At 41.1% G+C, this 17,744-nt stretch overlaps 2 protein-coding genes across 3 annotated transcripts in view; one reads left to right on the forward strand and one right to left on the reverse strand.

Annotated features, from left to right (window-relative positions):
• Window positions 1-2,973, reverse strand: part of Oseg4 (intraflagellar transport protein Oseg4) — a 29,270-nt gene extending 26,297 nt beyond the window's left edge. Inside the window, exons 1-6 of the mRNA XM_071584597.1 lie at window positions 2,835-2,973; window positions 2,457-2,735; window positions 2,278-2,380; window positions 2,006-2,166; window positions 1,657-1,825; window positions 150-298 (exon numbers count right to left, since the gene is read on the reverse strand). Of these exons, the coding sequence (XP_071440698.1) occupies window positions 150-298; window positions 1,657-1,825; window positions 2,006-2,166; window positions 2,278-2,380; window positions 2,457-2,735; window positions 2,835-2,858 (885 nt within the window). The 5' untranslated portion in view covers window positions 2,859-2,973. The remainder of the gene's footprint in view (window positions 1-149; window positions 299-1,656; window positions 1,826-2,005; window positions 2,167-2,277; window positions 2,381-2,456; window positions 2,736-2,834) is intronic.
• Window positions 2,974-3,077: 104 nt separating this feature from the next.
• The window catches only part of Gli (carboxyl ester lipase-like protein Gli), a 55,354-nt gene continuing 40,687 nt past the window's right edge, over window positions 3,078-17,744 (forward strand). For both annotated transcript variants that reach the window (XM_071585067.1, XM_071585068.1), the window contains exon 1: window positions 3,078-3,635. In XM_071585067.1, coding sequence (XP_071441168.1) covers window positions 3,364-3,635 — 272 coding nt within the window. In that variant the 5' untranslated portion in view covers window positions 3,078-3,363. The remainder of the gene's footprint in view (window positions 3,636-17,744) is intronic.

The following is a 17,744-nucleotide window of genomic DNA, read 5'->3' on the forward strand; positions in this document are numbered from 1 at the left end:
TACTTCTACCCCCTGACTACCACAACCCACAGAAATTGTGATATGGCAAGTTAACTGATTCAGCTGAAATCGCATTAAGGTAAGATGAAACTTTTAACTTCCTCATTTGTCATGGAGTGCTCTTAGATTTAATCTTTTTCCATACTCACCACCCCAAATGGAGAATAGAAAAGGACTACGTTTGTTTCCTTAGTTTCTGGCTGATTTGAGGGCATGACGCCCGCCACAGCAAGTACACTTCCATCCTGATTCCACTGACAGCAGACAGCCTTCATTCCACAATCAATAATTACAGGAGCTGTAAATGAAGACAGTCATTTCATCTTCCAAACAGGAAAAAATAGAAATATTCTGCTGACACCACTAAAATGTTTGACATAATTAATAACCAGACTTATAAATTAAAATCTAAAATGCACTATTTAAACATAATATAATTATTTTCACTGAAGATAATTTACAGAGCTCCAATCAAGTTTAAAGGCACCCTCAGCTTCACCTAAGTGCAGGGATTTTTCATATCCCAGACCTTCTGGGGAATCCATGGGCAGCACAGAGAAAGGAACTGGCCCCCCCTTAATCGCCCTGAGAGTGTGTCATTTTCACATGTGCTTGGGATTCGTACAAGGTGAACCCTTCCTTCACCTATCAAACTAACCTTCCAGCTAAAAATTGTGGTTAGTTAATATCCATAATTACTCCTATCATTACATGCTACCCAGCAGAATAAAGTGATAGATATGACATGAGAATTAATCATCATAAAAAGTAGGTATTGAGATTATGAAGGAATAGGAAGGCTAGGACATTCCGTTAAGTTGGGGGATATGAAGTGGAGTGGGTAAAAATGTTAAGATATTCCGGAAGTGTTTCGAAGGATGGAGGGCAGAGCGGTGGGGACATTAAAAGACGAATTGCATTAAGGGGCATGAGAAATGAAGAGGTTAAAGTTGATTTCCAGTACCTTAAGTATGGCGAAAGCAAACAAATAGTGGAAACTTCCATATGGATCATAGTGTTGTACGGTTCAGGAACTTGAACATCATTGAGCAAAGATCATTAACGTAGATTAGATATGTTTGAAAAGATTGGTTTGGAGAAGAATGGAGAAAATAAAATGGACAGAAAGAAAAACAAACGCTGTAGTTCTAGGCCTGTTAAGGGGGAGATGGCGGTTGGGGGTGATTAAATGACAATGTGGTTGCAGGAGATGCTGAGAGGCGATGAGATGCTGAAGATGGAAACAGAGGGGAGACTGCTGAGAAATTGAGGTAGAGTGAGCAAGGGCACTGGGAAGAATGCAGAGCTACGGAATGAGTTAATGCAATGTATATGGTAAGGGATTTAAGAATACTTTTTATCACATAAGTTAGGACTTGGAAGTGGAGGAGTACGTAGTACCAAGGCCCATCAAAACCATGACCTAAGCTGGTAGACTATAGCTACTAACAATAATAATATGTGCATAAACTTAAAATTTACACTGGCCAAATTAAAATATATCCAAAGAAATCTATTGAGAATCAAGAAAAGACACAAAACCTGCAGCAAAATGTGCATATTTTCAACATGATATTAGATTGCTTTATTCCATAATGGTAAAGGAGTGCACCACAAGTGATCAAATGTTTTTCCCTGTAAACACCTGCCACATACCATCATCATTTTCATTTTTCATGATTTGCAAATGTCCATTATTGAAGAGAATCGCAAGGCAGGGGGAATCTGCTTCCATGTAACCATATCTTCCATTGTACCACTGAAGCCCAACAACTGTTGTGGTAGACCGGTAGGATCCGGAGACTGGCCCCATGTTTAACTTCATCTGAATCAATGAGATACATCAACATCATAATCTTAATCATCATCAATTTTCACAAATATGAATTCCATGAACATTTTGAAAGGAAAACAAACTATCAAAACGAGAACTTGTCACATCATTAAATAATGATGATAAATACATCAAATCATCAATAGCTAATAAAACAGAATACCATCTTACAAGGAAGTTTCCTTGATTGTCATAGGCATGAACTTCTCCTCCGACCACACTGAAAAGCAGAATTTTTCCATCCGGAGACCATTCAACGCCAGAGAGAGGCTTCCCTTTCACATCCTTTCCCCATATGCGATTCCCATCCACAGAGCCAACTATGACTGCACCTATTGAAAAAATAGCACCATCATTAACTTCGAATCAACTTTCATTGCGTAGAATAGATGAATTCAAATAGTTAAAAATTTGGTTTAGAACCTGACGAAAATTTCATTTACCGTCTTCATACACAATGCATATTTTCTGCCCATCGAAGTTCCATGACATTCCTTTCACTACAGACTTATTTCGGTTGTTTATCATTTCCTCATACCAAGCGCCCTTTAAGTAAAACCATTTAAGTTTAGCAATTAATGAAACTTTTGATGCCATACAACACAGTCATTGAAATTCTTACTTTGTATAGCATCCAAACGATGATCAGTCCATTCTGATCACTGCTAGTGAGTTTTTGATGATGCTCATTCCAAGCAACTACTTGAATTTGGCCACTGTGGCCTTCCAGAGTTTGATTCATACTTAAATTAGAGGGAGCAGCCAATCCCTTTACTTTGCTGTCTTTTCCGGAATCTAATTTTAATACTTTCAACATTCCATCTTCTCCTCCGCAAGTAATAAATCCACATTCCTTGTTCCATGCTAAACAATTTATCTGCGTGCTGTTCGGAATGGCAATCTGTTGGGTATGATTTTAAAATATATTACGAACATCTCTTAGCCTCAGTCATACACTTTTAAAATACCGAGGTTTCACACACTTTACCCAGGCTCTTACCTTCTTGCTCAAGTATATAAACATTTTCAATCGCCTTAATTCGTTTCACATTCCTAATATATATTTTTATAGCCGGCGAAGTTCTAGACTTCAAAATTAATACAAATATTTTCCTTCTTCATTGTGGGAACTTCAAAAATGTTTCCTGCTTCCTTCGTATTCATTGGTCTTCAATACCTGGAAAGTGCTGCCACCCCACGAGCGCGACTAATACTTGATTAAGCGTCGCAAAAGTGGTCTCGGTCTACCAAGAATTGTCGCAAAGTTACTCACCCCGCCCATTCTATCACTCACCTGGTAGGATCTTTGGTGGGAGTCATTTGTAATTCCCCAACGGGTGATCTACCAGTGAATACCTATTAGTATTTTGGTTTGTGTAGCAGAGCAAATTCCCTGGTTTGTTTTCGACATGGGTTTCGCTCAAAGTGTTTCGTGACTCGGGCGAGTGCTTCAGTTGACTGGAGGGAGCGAGCACCTGTGCCTTGATGTGGGTGGTTGATGCAGGTGAGAGGCAAGATAAAGCTGAAACATGGCGTCACTTGTTTGGCGAAAGAAGCGGTGGCGGGATAGCCAGCTGATATGGCTGCTTTTGGCTTGGAATGTGTGGATCGTAGTGGCACAGACTAATTATCGAGACGGAACAGGCTCGAGGGACTATGCGAGAGAAGGTGTGTACAATCCAGACGGGAGCTATGGACAGGGAGGATATCCTGCGTACGGACCTCAGTGGCCCGGGCAGCAATGGCAACAAGATTGGCAGTCTCAGCGAAAACAACAGAATTATGGAGCCTTCGATGATAGGTGAATTTATTTTCTAACATACCTTTGGTTTACATAAGATATATTGTTTCTTGGGTTTTAGTACAAATTTATTGGAAGCGGCCCTTCTGTGCTGGATATTGCACAGAAACGAATTAGGAATGCCCTCGAAAATTCGTTGTTGAATGTAGTTTTTACTTTCTACGTCATTTATGTACTAATGATTTGAACAATTTTTACGTATTTTATCCTGGGCCTCGTTTCCATCGTTTTAAAACTTTTAGAGTAGTTAATTTTTGGAGATTTTGAGGCACGTTTGATGAGATCGATGAAATTCGTAAATGTCCGCTACATTATATTGGCCGCGCCCACCTCATTTGCCAGATTCGCTGCAGTCGCATTTGGCAGATTCTGAGCATGCGTGCTACTCATACGATACGTACTGTTTTTCCATCTCTAGTAACTAACGCACGGGGTTGGAATGCCGAAGACCGTCGTTAGTACCAAATAAACTCTTTCGAATGAAAAACTATTACCCCTGGAAAAAATGGATTAACTGGAAGGGCTTATTGCAATTGTCGGTCAGACATAAGACGAGAAGTAATTCAAGAGAAGACTGCTTAATAAGACGAGAAAATTCTTCCCCTCTGTAATTCCGAAGTTAACACCACCCTGATCCACCCTACATCACTCTTAATCCTTAACGACTTGGTTTTTGTGGCTGTTGATGTGTCCTTATTATGCCATTGCAAACCAGTGTCGCCCGCAGTTAATAAATAGGTGATTGGCGCCTTAAATTTCTATAAATTACCTCTAGTCGTTGTTGTACACTATTGTACCTCCAAAAATGTAGGCATATGGCCTCCATCAATTATTTAAATTAGAAAAAAATTAAGCCTTCCCCATAACGAGGGATTTGTTGTCCCGCATCTTTCCTTGGATTATGTTTTCCTTTTCAAATATTACTTTTACATTAATTGGTAGTATTCGAGGAAGAATGGCTTTATCATCAATGGCTTACGCGCAAATGCACGGGGGTGAAGTCTCTTCCTCCTTAATACAAGAACCCATGAGCCTTTGTTAATTGGGAGTAAGTATAATCTCCACTTTCCATAATTGCGAAATTGCCATTTATAATTTTTATATGGCACCGCTTGGAATTGTTTCTGATTACCATAATCATAGTCTATGCTAGTTGGGTGGTAATTGTCAACTTTTACTGAATATTTTTGTACCAACTAACTGGGTGCTAAAATCGCCAACATTTAAAATTTTAATTCATTTGGTAAATACAAAGGTTGTAATAATTACCGATGGCACTGAAATCAGCCCAACAGCGTTAATTCATTTGGACATTAGTTGGAGTTGATAATGAATCCTCCGTAGGCCTAACCGAAATTCCGTTTTGATTACGTTACCGTCAAACCTCGAGGTAGATCAGAGAATTGGGGATCGTATCTGGAGCGTGGGCATGTGCATGAAATGGCATAACTCGTGAAGTTGTTCCCTGTCTATTAAATAATCCATTCTGTGTATCAAGTAAAATCACCGATCCTTCACTAAACTTTTATCCATAATCCTCTGGATTGCAAATGGAAATGCACCGGCGTTAATTTTCACTATAAATGATTTTAAGAATTAGAAGTGGAATGGAAACTAAATAAATACGGATATAATTAGAAGCAACTTAATTTTATGAGTCCGTGTTTTTGTGATGGATGGTGGGTTTCCAAGGTGACGAAAGACAGATGAACAGAAATAACGACTACACGATTTTAATGCGGGTTTTTACATGACAAAGCACCAAACCCTTCCCATGGAATACACCCTTGACGTGGTGGAAGGGCTTGTGCGTTCCGATGACCCCTAGAGCTGTGCTGGCGGGAGTAATAATAATTGCTCCTGGTAGGGTCACCCATGCCAGATAGGTCGAAGGTTAGGAGCCAGACGAAGGTAGTCCACGCAGCGTCTGTTCCTCACTGAGGCGGCTGCAATGGCGTCTGACCCCAGTGGGGCGGCCAGTAAGTGATGGTGTCACGTTAAAAACACTATTGAGGAAGGCAACGGGAAACCACCTCAATTATCATTCTCAAGATTGATAATGATGGTCACCCCAGAGATTTTGAGTTATGGCAACTACGGGACGGGCCTGTACGTGTGTACGACGCGGAAACATGATCACTGAAGTAGGAGGATAGACATAAATTGGAGGCTTTTGAAATGTGGGTGTGGAGAAGGTGAAGCGGGCCGAAAGGAAAACAAATGAGTAATTGGACGAGAAGAGGATATTGTTGGTAGAAATCACAAGGAGGCAGGAAAGGTGGATGCAAAGCACACTGATTGGCAGTGGGTTGTTTGCAAATTGTGATATACAGAGGGGAGAATGTTGGGCAAGCCACGGAGTAGGAATAGGATGGATAGGCATGTTGTGCAGAATGAAGGGAGGAAGGAAGTATACTAAGATGAAGGGGGGCTTGTTGTAGAGTAGGTTGTGTTTAATTAGGAGAGACGAGATAGTTATTTGATAGTTGTGTCCATCCAAAACCTACCTTAACCGGTAGATTACCTTTGATTGATGAGGACTAGTGATGTGAGGTGCAATATGTTCTTTTCAATAAGGCGCCTATTCCACATCTCTAAATTTGGTTATTTAAAAACTTGCATATCTTTGTGCATAGGTATCCCTGTCAGAAATGCTATAGGAATGTACGGCATGAGGGCTTATACTTTTTGCTTATCAAGGAAATATTAATTTTGCAAAATGGTAAGATCGTTTTCTTGTATTTAATTATGAGAGAAAAACACCAGGTGCTATTTGTTTTTTAAAATGAAACTACTGTTTTGTCGTTAGCTAGGATTTTAGCTTTTTAGCTAGGTATGGTGGGCGAGGAGAGGGGTTTGTTGGGAGAAAAAATGGATGAAGGGTTTATTGATAGGCGATTTCCCTCTTCTTACGTGTATTAGGGATAAATGTCGCCATCGCAACTTTTGAAAATTAAAACAACGGTTTCAACGTTACAAAGTAATCATCAGGCGTACCACACATATGATGTTAACATGCTAACGTTGAAGCTTGTTGTGTGAAATAAAAAATTGTTTAGATTGGAGACTTAAGTTACAGATTCTTAATATTATTTCGTCGTCGGTCGCTATTGCTCAATTCCCTCTACTTTTGGTGAGTGCCCTCCATAAACCGCTCTCGCCACACACTCTCCGAAGTACACATACTTAGGCACTGTAGGCACTCTCTCTGTCCACTCTATTTTCACCATTCTCTGCATCTACCAGCGCCTCCTCGTCTTCTTTTCCCTGATGTTTCCATCTTCCAAGTCCTAGTACATCCGCAGCATGGAATACATCCCATGTAAAATGCTCTTATGACAGATCACTTCTTATGTCTATGCTAGTACGTTTTGCTGTTAGTAGCTAGTTCTTTTAATGAGACGCCATCCTGACCAGTACTCTTCTGCTTACTGTCGCATTGAACGATTGCTTGTCACCGTTAGGGGATCGAGTTGGTGCGGTAGCCATCGTACTGGCTTCCCACCCAGAGGGTCCGGTTTCAAATCCCGGAGGTGTCCAATATTTTTCAGAGGTATCTCGATCCCTACTTGAGGTGCTTTGTGGAGGGCACTTTGAGTGAGTGCGCCGTCCGTCGGATTGGACGTTAAGCTGCGGACCCCTTGGCGCCTTTCGTTAAGAGTAGGCTAATGCCGACGCCGGGCTTCTCTCCACCCTTCATCCTTTCCTGTCCATCCCCTATGGCGCAAATGACCTTAGCTGTCGGTCGCCTCCCCTCAAAACTACTTCTACTTGTTATCGTTAGTGATCTTGCTGCCTAGATTTAAGGATCCCGCGACCGAAGACGCATAAGCCCTGAGGTTATTTAAGTATTCCAACCCGTTTGTTACTGCTTGGTTGTTTTTTAATTTACCCCGGATGTATCTCTGTGTCTGTGCCGAGCCAATCGCTGCTGTGAATCCTGTTATTCGCGTCCCAACTCTTTTAGATTTATATTGCATTACATAATTGTATTTTTCCAAATTTCTAGGTGCAAATCATTACTTTGAAGTGTTATTTGATTGTATCTACAAGAATTACCCATTACCGTTTCGTGTGCTTTTATAAGTATTAATGAAAGCATCGAATTGCCGATCAGAGGAAGCGATGTCGTTCGGGTGCTGGCTGACTGTGGGCATTTTGCTCAGCATGTTGCCATACGATCGTATTCTTCGTGCCGGCTGAACGATCATTTACGATGCATTGGGGATGTGGTGTTGATTTTTTTAACATCTCCCGCCCCAGTCTCCTTAAACAAGGAAGCAGACAGATTATGAAACTGCCAGCATTAATGTTTCATTGGGGAAAAATCTACGAAAATTTGGTGACCTCAATGGTGGCAATGAGAGAATGATGAAACGAAAGTTTGATCGAAAATGTCAGAAAAATTCCCCGGAACTCTGTTTACGGTAGAAAACAGGAGTTAAAAGCTATATATCTAAAATGCCAGAGTGTAATGCGGTGTGAATGAGAAAGCAATGTTAAAATCCATTCCAACGCATTTGTAAAAGGGTAGGCTGAAAAGTAATGCAAACATGCTTGAACACCACAAACAAAAGCAAATAGTAAGATTGGGCAAAAAGTACAGTAAAGTACAATTCATAAGTTTCAAAATCATATATTTATTTTTCAACATAGTAACCGTTGAGGCTAACACATTTCTCCCACCGTGTAACAAGTTTTTTCATTCCGTCACTGAAAAACTCTTCCGACTTTTCTCGAATCCAGGACTTGACAGCTGCCTTCACCTCATCTTCCGAGGTGTAATGATTACCCTTGAGGTGTCTCTTGAGTTGAGGGAAAATATCGGGGGAAATAAGGAGGGTGTGGAATCGGTTCCAATTTCAGGTTTCGCAGAGCCTCTCCAGTTGCGGGGTGCGAGGTGTATGGACGAGCGTTGTCATGTTGCGAGATTGATTGTTGGCGCCAGGCTGCCTTCAACACGACAAACTCGACGTCAGAGGTGTTTTAGAGTCTGTATATATTGAGATGATTTTACCGTGGCCCCTAGTTCCAGAAAAGCGGTTAAATAAAAAGTAAAAATGAAATAAATGAAAAATGTTATGCATCCTGCTTCTCGACAGACAAAGTGAGGAACGATGGAGTCGTTCGATATAGAAGAGCAGAAGGGGATAGGACCATATGGAGAACTCTACGGCAGGGAAGAACTAGATGAATTGGACACGCATTGAGGCATGGATTGATTAGGAATGTAATAGGACGGAATAATCCACGAGGAAGACCAAGAGCTGTACATTTCAAAAAAGACAAATTGAGAAGGACGTAAAACAGAGAAGGCATCAAGGATTGAGGGAATTGGCATTGAATAGAGTTGAACGGAGGGCTGCAGTAAACCAATCCTAGGATTGAAATACCGATGATTATGATGATATCTTGCTTCTCACCATTTTCGCTCCCGTCCGAAACAATCGGCGTATTCATCGCAGTAATATTTTTCGCGTTCTTTTGTTCGACTCGCGCGGCTAAAAAAATGTAAAAATGAAGGGTGCGTCATTTTTTGAGTTGATCATCGTAATTGGTTCTGATACTTCTTTGTAAATGGCTTTCAGAAAATAAATATTTTTTAAGAAATTTTTGTTGTATGCATACATTAAGAAGTTAATGCCATGTGGTAAGAAATACGAAATAGCAAGACACACATAGTGTAAGCCAAAAACCAATGCGGAGTGACAAGAATTATGACGCCGAAACAGATGCAAGCAGCGATGAACAGTGACGACATCTGAAGCCTTTTGAGACCAAATCTGCGCTCTGTGTGGGGATTCATGCTGCATTCGCTGAAGGACTAGTCACTTATGCGCTTCTTATTTTCTTCACGGAAAAATTTGCTAATGGCATTAGAAGTACGTCGTTTGAGATTTACTGAGCCACGTATAGGAATAGGTCAGTAATGTTTGGTAATAATTTCCATGATTTACTCCATTTAGAGCTTTAGTTTGTTTGTGCTATTCAGCAATAGGGAAATGCTACATCAGTGCGTCGCAATCGCGGATTGGATGTACTTATCAGATTTTGCCAGCCAAGAGAATTTTTCGTTTGCTGCGCTATTCATAACTTCGAGTGCCGAATTCGTAAGTTCTTTTATTTTTGTATGCTATATTTTTTCAGTTAATTTTTGCTGTGCGTAATACGTGGTCAGCCTATCGGAGGTTGACTTCGAAACATCCCCGACTTATCTCCGCTGATTTCCGAAGCACTTGGTTACAGAATAAACATTCTTGGCCCTAATTCGTTTCCGTCCCAAACCTTTGATACCTTATATCCACCAAACATTCTACCGACTAGCACAACCTTCGATATTCATCCACCGATGAGGGTTTCCTCCATTCACTTCTTGTTCGAACTCCCCCCCCCCCCCCCGATTTCCTCTCTTCCCAAACGACGTCTGGCGCTCCGTGGGTCTCCATTATTCCCCTCCTCCTTATTCTCACTTCCTCCATTTTACGTCGACGTTCTTCTCGACGACCAAACTTCGAAACCTTGCCTCATCGCTATATCAACAATTCGTTTCCATAGACGCTTCCTTGCCCTCCAATTAATTACTTTCTCTTCGTAATATCTTATTCTGTTGACATCATTCTTAATCTGATATTCACACTACTCTGTCTATCACCTTCCTTTGCCTTATTTTTCAGGATGAAAGTAGATTTTTCGTTATTTATATTGGAATGATAATTTTGCCTAAATTTAATGTGTCCGTTGTCTTAGTAAATTAATATTTTTCGCGATTATATTTATTTTAAATAGCTTTTATGTCAAAGCTGTGATGCAGAGGAAATCATAATCTCTTCTTGAAATTTGAAATCTCCGTGATCGTTTTTTAAGGAATTAATCGATGTTCAAGGGTATAAATTGCAAGGACGAACCATCCATTCGAGGTCGCTGCACGCCATATCAAACGCATCTCAATGCTTCGCCCCAAACCCGTGAAAATACTCATCTGGATTTGCCATTTAAAACTTATCGCACGAGTGGGTCATGTGACTCTGGTGACCCAAAGAAACAGTTGTGAGGTGTAATCCATGTCTCTCTCCCAGAGGAGGCTTTCTCCTCGCCATCCTGCTCTTTTGATTCCGTTGTCATCACGACAAAGGAAACGCCATATCTAGTCTTGGGATCTTCTGGGCTAACGGGTTGCTCACACGTTATTTGGGCTTGGAAGGTGGTTCTTATTTGTGCCCTGTAGCATGGTAGAGACAGAAATCCATCCAGTCATCAACCCGCAGGTTGGTTTTAAGCATGCAGTTATGGTGAGCTCAACTGCGCTGGAAGTCATGCATTCTGGTCAGGGTTTGAAATGTTTTCTCCAATTGGTCATTCGACTGGTACCAATTGGCGCCGCGTGGTGCTGCTAACAGTTGTAGCTTGATCTACATCTACGTCATTCCCAGCGAGCCGTTGTGAGGAATCTGGTTAGATGGGGTGGGGAAGGGCGGCAGCCTACATTATATAGTTTCTTGGAAACGCAAAGATTTTGCTAAAGAAATAGCATTCGGCATTGGATTTCTTCATTACAATGTTCTTATCTTTCTATTACAATGTGTGCTTAGCCGTTGGTTGGTGGCGGTTGTGAGTTGTTCAATTTAAAGAACAATTACTTAAATCTGTCTGTGCTGGAGCGTACAGGGTTCGTCCGGAAAATAAGTGTACTGAGCTCAGGAAAAAAAATTTATTACACTTTTACATATCTTAAGCTAATATTCCTCAAAATAGGACCCTTGTGAGTCGATACACTTGTTCCAGCGGCGTTCCCATTCCTGGAACGCTCCCGCGAAGGCATCATCGGGAACCTCTCGAAGACTCGTCGTCGACCTCTTCTCTGCCCTCCACGAACATCTTGTGCCACCGAAAGATCATGTTTCTGGAAATGGCTGACTCCCCGTAAGCCTGGTTAATCATACCGACAGTTTCGGTAGACGATTTCCCAAGCTTTACCGCAAATTTGATGGAATAACGCTGCTTCGGCATCGCGTTCCGTGACGTGGGTCGAGCGTGGAGGTTCGCGTTAACAGAGCTCCTCACTACACCACAGCTCAGAGCCGACTGCCTTTTTCAGCGTCGCTTGCCAACATACCCCCCTCCAATCGCAGCCCGTCAGAGCGGTGCTGGGCGCGCCTGGAGCGGCGCGCCCAGCCCAGGAGTCAGTACACTTATTTTCCGGACGAACCCTGTATTCTTCAAGTGGCAGGAGCAGTTTATGGGGAGGTGGCCGACGGCTGAGGTCATTTGCTCGATTAGGGATGTGTAGGGGAAATCGAGGAAGGGTGGAGAGAAACCCGGCGTCGGCATTAGCCTGCTGTTAACGAAAGGCGCCAAGGGGTCCGCAGTTTAACGTCCCATCCGACGGATGGCGTACTCACTCAAAGTGCTCTCCGCAAAGCACCTCAAGTAGGGATCGGGATACCAGTGTAAAATATTTGCCGCCTCCAGGATTGGAACCCGGGCCCTCTGAGTGGGAATCCAGTACGCTAGTCTCAGCACCAACCCGATCCCCATATTCTTCAAATTAGTCTAATCTGCCATTATCGATTCTGCCCTAATAGCTGACCCCTCCGTGTCAGTGTGACTCAACTCGAGGGTCCTGTCCCTTTTTGGGTGTCTTTTTTTAGCTTGCTCTATGGAGCGTTGACCCCGTCACCCTTCCCTCGGTTCATCATCTTTCCGATTTGACCTGTCTTCTTTGAACCTGTCTATTAAATTCCTCAATTACCAATCTGTGATAAATTACAGAATTTTTTCCCGATGTTTTTAATAGGGCTCAACCATTAGTTATATACTCTGCAAGCCACCGCTAGGGTGTGTGGCAGGGGGTGGTTACACCAGAATAATTTTGACCCTAATATGATGTTACCACGGTCGGAAAATGTTATTATGATCCCCTATCGTTCATGGAAAAAATGACATCTTAAATCTATCTGTTCTACACCAAATCTCTCTCATTTAATTGATATGATCTCTCCTTCCATAGTACGATGGGGGTAATAATACATTTTCAACATCACTGCTGTAGAGACTCCCTTCCAATTCATGCAAGAGCTTCAATCTGTAATTTAACCTTCGCTCCGTGAGTGATTCCAAGCCTAGCTGGTCTAATATTTTGGATTCGCTCCGAAGTTTTTCATAACAGCGTTTCACAAATCTAGCTCCTCTACACTGCACGCAATCCAATTCGGCAATCAATCCAACTTCGTGGAAAACCAATATACTTGCAGCATATTCTAAATAAACCATTTCGAAATGGCATTTCTCCTTAACGTTTTCATTACATTTTCCTATGCTTCATTTATTGAAGCTATTCGTCTTTAGGTACATCCGTGTTCTTGCATTGTGTGTGTGTGTGGACCTCCAGTAAAAAATTTTATTATTCACCTCGCCGTAATGAAGGAGGGTGAATTCTTCCCAATGAGTTATCCCAACCCGATAATCTGGGTTCCCAGGAAGATCTCATCTAGCAGATGTGCGAGAGACAGATATCCCTGATAGATCACACTTACTCTAGTTTCTTGGGATGAAACTATAAAATCGCTAATACTTCAAGTTTCGGGGGAATTGTTGTCGCTATGAGAATACTAAAAAATAAAGTAAACCAAGGAAATCCACTACATTGAGAATGTAAATCGTTTCTAATGTCGGCCAAAGGAATGCATTGGTAATGATTTCGCTTGTTTTTTGTGGTGGCAAATGCATTTATTTAATGAGGGCATAGAAAAATCCCATTCTACCAATTTTGTTTTGTTGATAGATGCAATTCCATCAAACCTAGAACTGGTTATCTTCCTCAAGTCTTCACATTCTTCACTTGGTTATCTGCGATTTATTGTTCATGTATCCTGAGTTCTATTCTGTTATTCTCCCAATTCGCTTCTCACACAGCATACTATTCCAGTCAAGCCATTTTCCTTCTTCTCCGGCTCTGCTTAATAGGTTGCTCAATCGTCCAATTTGTTCGTCAGTTACCAATAGCACCACGTTTACGTCAGGTCAATTGTTTTCTTAGTCATTGTTCATCACTACCAGGTTGATCACACTAGCTTGAAAACTCATATTGTGCTCGATGTGACATATCTTAGCTTTTTCTTTTAGATCGACCCGACCGAAATACTCTCCTTGTAAACCACGCCATTCCCATTTGTGTTCAGATGTCTGTGCCCTAAAATAAATGACGTTTTAACGGAAAACAATTTTTTGACGTCCAGTGAAACCGGCATCTCTTTGACCCTCTTGCTAATCTCCGAACGAAGTATGGAAATTTGAATTTCAAATAGGATCTGAACGAATGTACACCAGTGAATTTTCGACTGTGACATGTTTGTGCATCTAGTCCATGATTGATTTGCTGCGGGACCCACGAACCTTATTTTGATTCGTGACAATGCGCATGTTCATGTTATAATTTCATTTTATTTCAACCAGGTCAATCAATCTAGTCTGTGGGAGCATGAAGCAACCCTCTTGTAGACAGGTGTCCCTCAGGGGCTTACGGAGCGGACGACTAATTCAAGTTTAAGGTATGACATATGCCGTCAATAAGGGAATAAATACACTGATGGAAATGATGCTATGAAATGAATTGTTTGCTGGTCAAATTCCAAAGAAACTGCGAGAGATGCCGCAACGGTAACTCTTTAGACAGAGTCAGCCGCTAATGTGCATTTCAATGCAACAATTTAAGAGTGTAAAAATCATTTGCCTTGGTCGGGATTCGAACCAGTCAAGGCGAATGATTTTTACACCCTGAAAATGTTGCATTGTTTGCTGGTGTTTGCATGGGAATGTATAGATTGGAACATACTGCATGCGCACGAATCACTGCCAATGGACAGCGTAGCTATTTGTCTGTTTAAAATATTTAATCCGCACTGAGCATTTCCAACTAATTCTGGGTTTGCTCTGATGGATACTAGACGCTGTGAGAATGCCTAAATTAAACTCGTGTCCTCGCGATCGCACGGAGCACGAGGAAATCCAACCTCCCAGTCAACACAGCAAGTGTTTCCGGGTCGATAAATTTTCTTTGATCATATGCACAAGTTGTAATGGACGGGTTCGTGTTGCCATCGTTAGCGAAAAATTAGGCTACAGTGGGTATTGCTTTGGAGACGTTTTCGTTAATGTCAGTGTCGTGTTTGCTGGGAATAAAAAGTCAGGGTTTTTCAGTCGTAGGTTTTGCTTATGTATTAAGGAAAGAAAGCGTCAGCTGAATGCGTTTACTTAATAAATTTATGATAAAAGGTAATAATATTTTTGCGCCTATATGGAGGAAAAGTTAAGAGACTGAGAAAATGTGTCATTGCGACCTAGGTTCGAAATATGGAGATGGACTTTGTAGGATTCTTATAGAAAGTGTCATGATTCATAGTGTACCAACTTCAAGGATTGTGCAGTAATTTTCGCCACTTCGGGTGTGGCATTGCCAGCCTTACTTCATGTGACGATGGAGTAATTATAACTTTCGATATCTTTCGACGTTTGCGAAAAAAACATTTCAAAATTCTTTCCGTTATTGACTTTTAGAGCTATCATTCTGCAAAAAACGTGTCAGGATATCCCGTGAAAGGGAAGATCGCCGTAGGAGAGGAGACAAAATGGATGAACCTTTGGTGCAGCTCTGATTTCGGCCTGAATCTTCATCATCATAGTCGGCCTCGAGTTTCACGTGTTCTCTTTCGTCCGGTTATAGATAAAACAACTACGCTAATACGCTCGTGTATTTTCGCGATCTTTTCCCTGCCATGTGTGTTTAGTGCTTATGCTGATGCAAATAGGTATTGATTATTGGGGGAATTGGAGACTCTAGTGACGGACATTCGTGAAAAGGTATTAATTTGGGAGAGAATAAGGAGAGCATCCCAGAATTCCCTTCGGAGGCTCGCTAGAAGAGAAATTGTTCGAGTCGTAACAGGAATACTTCCTTTCCGACCGAATAATCTCCACTTTGGGAATATTCTCCACGCTTCATAATTTTCCTTAAGTGTTTCTTATATCCAAATTTTGGGTCGAAGCCGCTGCCTGTAGAATGCGGAATTCAGGAGCTGTTGTGGGAAATCAAGAAACAATTTCGAGCCCGATACGTTTGACCAAATGAATTGATGCGAAAGGCCCCGCGAAGATGCTGTTTAGAGGACATTGGCTTGTATTATAAAAGAACTTGCTGCTCTATAATCGACAATAAGGCGAGAAAGTTAAGCTTTCAATTTTAATGAGGCGATTGATTTTAATTTCTGTGAGCCTAGCTGTAAAAAGTAACTGCGTAGATAATTTTCACCTACGAAAACTTATATCTATGTTAATAATCTAGTTGAATTGTTTTATTGAAACCAAAGATTTATTGCAATCAATTTTCTATGCACGGACATTTTAAACTAATCCATCAGCAAATGCCAAACTTACTTGGTTTATGTGTACATTCTGCTTTACTACTTGAAAATACATCTGAATATTGCTGTAAATATTATAGATGCATTCCATTTTACCTTTATTATAATTTTCAAGAATTCTAATTTATTCGGCTCGTATCGCATTTTCAGATTTAACGGTTAAAACTGGAAAACGTACCCATTTCTGTTGCGAGAACCGCATGTGAGATTGAGTGTCTGTCATCACTCGTCCATCACAACTGGCTGATGTGGGTGAGAAACTGTCCATTTCTCTGCTGAAGTTTAAAATTTTTCTCTGTACATCAGAATCGCTCATCCCACCAATGTAGTATGTAACGCTGCCAAGAATGAGCGGAGGTGATAAAAGTCAGCTATGGAGCTGCACAGGAGTTCGTGACAGATCTCTTCCCTACTTCTACATACTATATACATAATACCCCCCAAGCCGCCGCATGGGCGTGTGGCGGGGGGTGTCAGGTCACCACCCGTAAAATGGAACACAACCACTCGCAAAATCAACATATGCATGCAAAACATTACCCACAGTGGCGTATTCATTCATGCAAAAATCCTTTCATTCTACTTGCATGCAAATACACGTACTATCACGTAGGATGCAGTAAGAAATGTATCCAATAACGTGCAATTTGAAAAGTAGGAAGGCGAAACTCCACCACCACACGGACATGCTACTTAAAATTCTTCATTCTAAATGCCAGTAGCGAATGCAAGGGGTTAAGGCAGGTTGCAGTTATTGAGGCATAATTGACTTTGTCTCTTCAGTTCACCATGCGATGGTCATCGGAGCTAAATTCTCTCTTGAATTTTTAAAATGTCTTCTTTTCTTAAACTATGCTTTCCCGACAAGACCCTGCAGCCCAAGACGCGTATTTTTAGGTTATCGATGGCGGTAAAATAAATTATATGAGCTGAGAGAGTTTTAGGCATTTAGTTGCTCCGTGACTTGAATTAAAACAATAGCCAAAATAATGATTTCTCCTTCCTCGGCGGTTTTTTCTCTCTTAACATTTATCAGGGATGCCTTTTTAAAATTTCACCGCGCATTGCAAGATATCCTTTTAAGCTTCGTCTCCCACCGTGCCCAAAAGACTATTTCTGTGCTCTTTCCGACTTTATGCCTGGCTTCGCGTGCTGGAGTTGGATCAATTCCTTGTAAATGTTACCAAAGAATCGATTTTCAAGCAAAAATTCATCACAGGCGAACGTGCAGGCAGTCATCTGAGAATATCTACGTTTCACTCATTGTGGATTTTTTTTAATTTTCCTCCTTCTATTCGCATTTTGACTAACCTCCGTGTAACTACGCAAAAAAGTTGAATTAATATTTACGAACTTGAATTCTCGCCATGGTTGGTGAGCCAATACAATGGCCATGGTGAATTCAGGTCTCGTAGTCTGAATTAAATGATTTGATCACAAAATGAACCGATATAAAACGGAATAAATGTTGTCCATCGTGAAATAAATATGTCGAATTTCTAAACAATGCCTTATTAGGACCAAAAGAGTCTATGGTGCGCGATATGATAATGCATGGAAAATTTTCTACGATTTACGTAGACTGTTTACAGTTATGGCTCCTTTCTTTTTCGTCTTTAATTAAATTCCTTAGGCTAATTTAATTGTGAAAATATATTAATGAGTATACGCTTATATGCTTCACTTTTTGATG

This window comes from Hetaerina americana, unplaced genomic scaffold (assembly GCF_022747635.1).
Source record: "Hetaerina americana unplaced genomic scaffold, ioHetAmer1.1.p SCAF_2, whole genome shotgun sequence".
Classification (NCBI taxonomy): domain Eukaryota; kingdom Metazoa; phylum Arthropoda; class Insecta; order Odonata; family Calopterygidae; genus Hetaerina; species Hetaerina americana.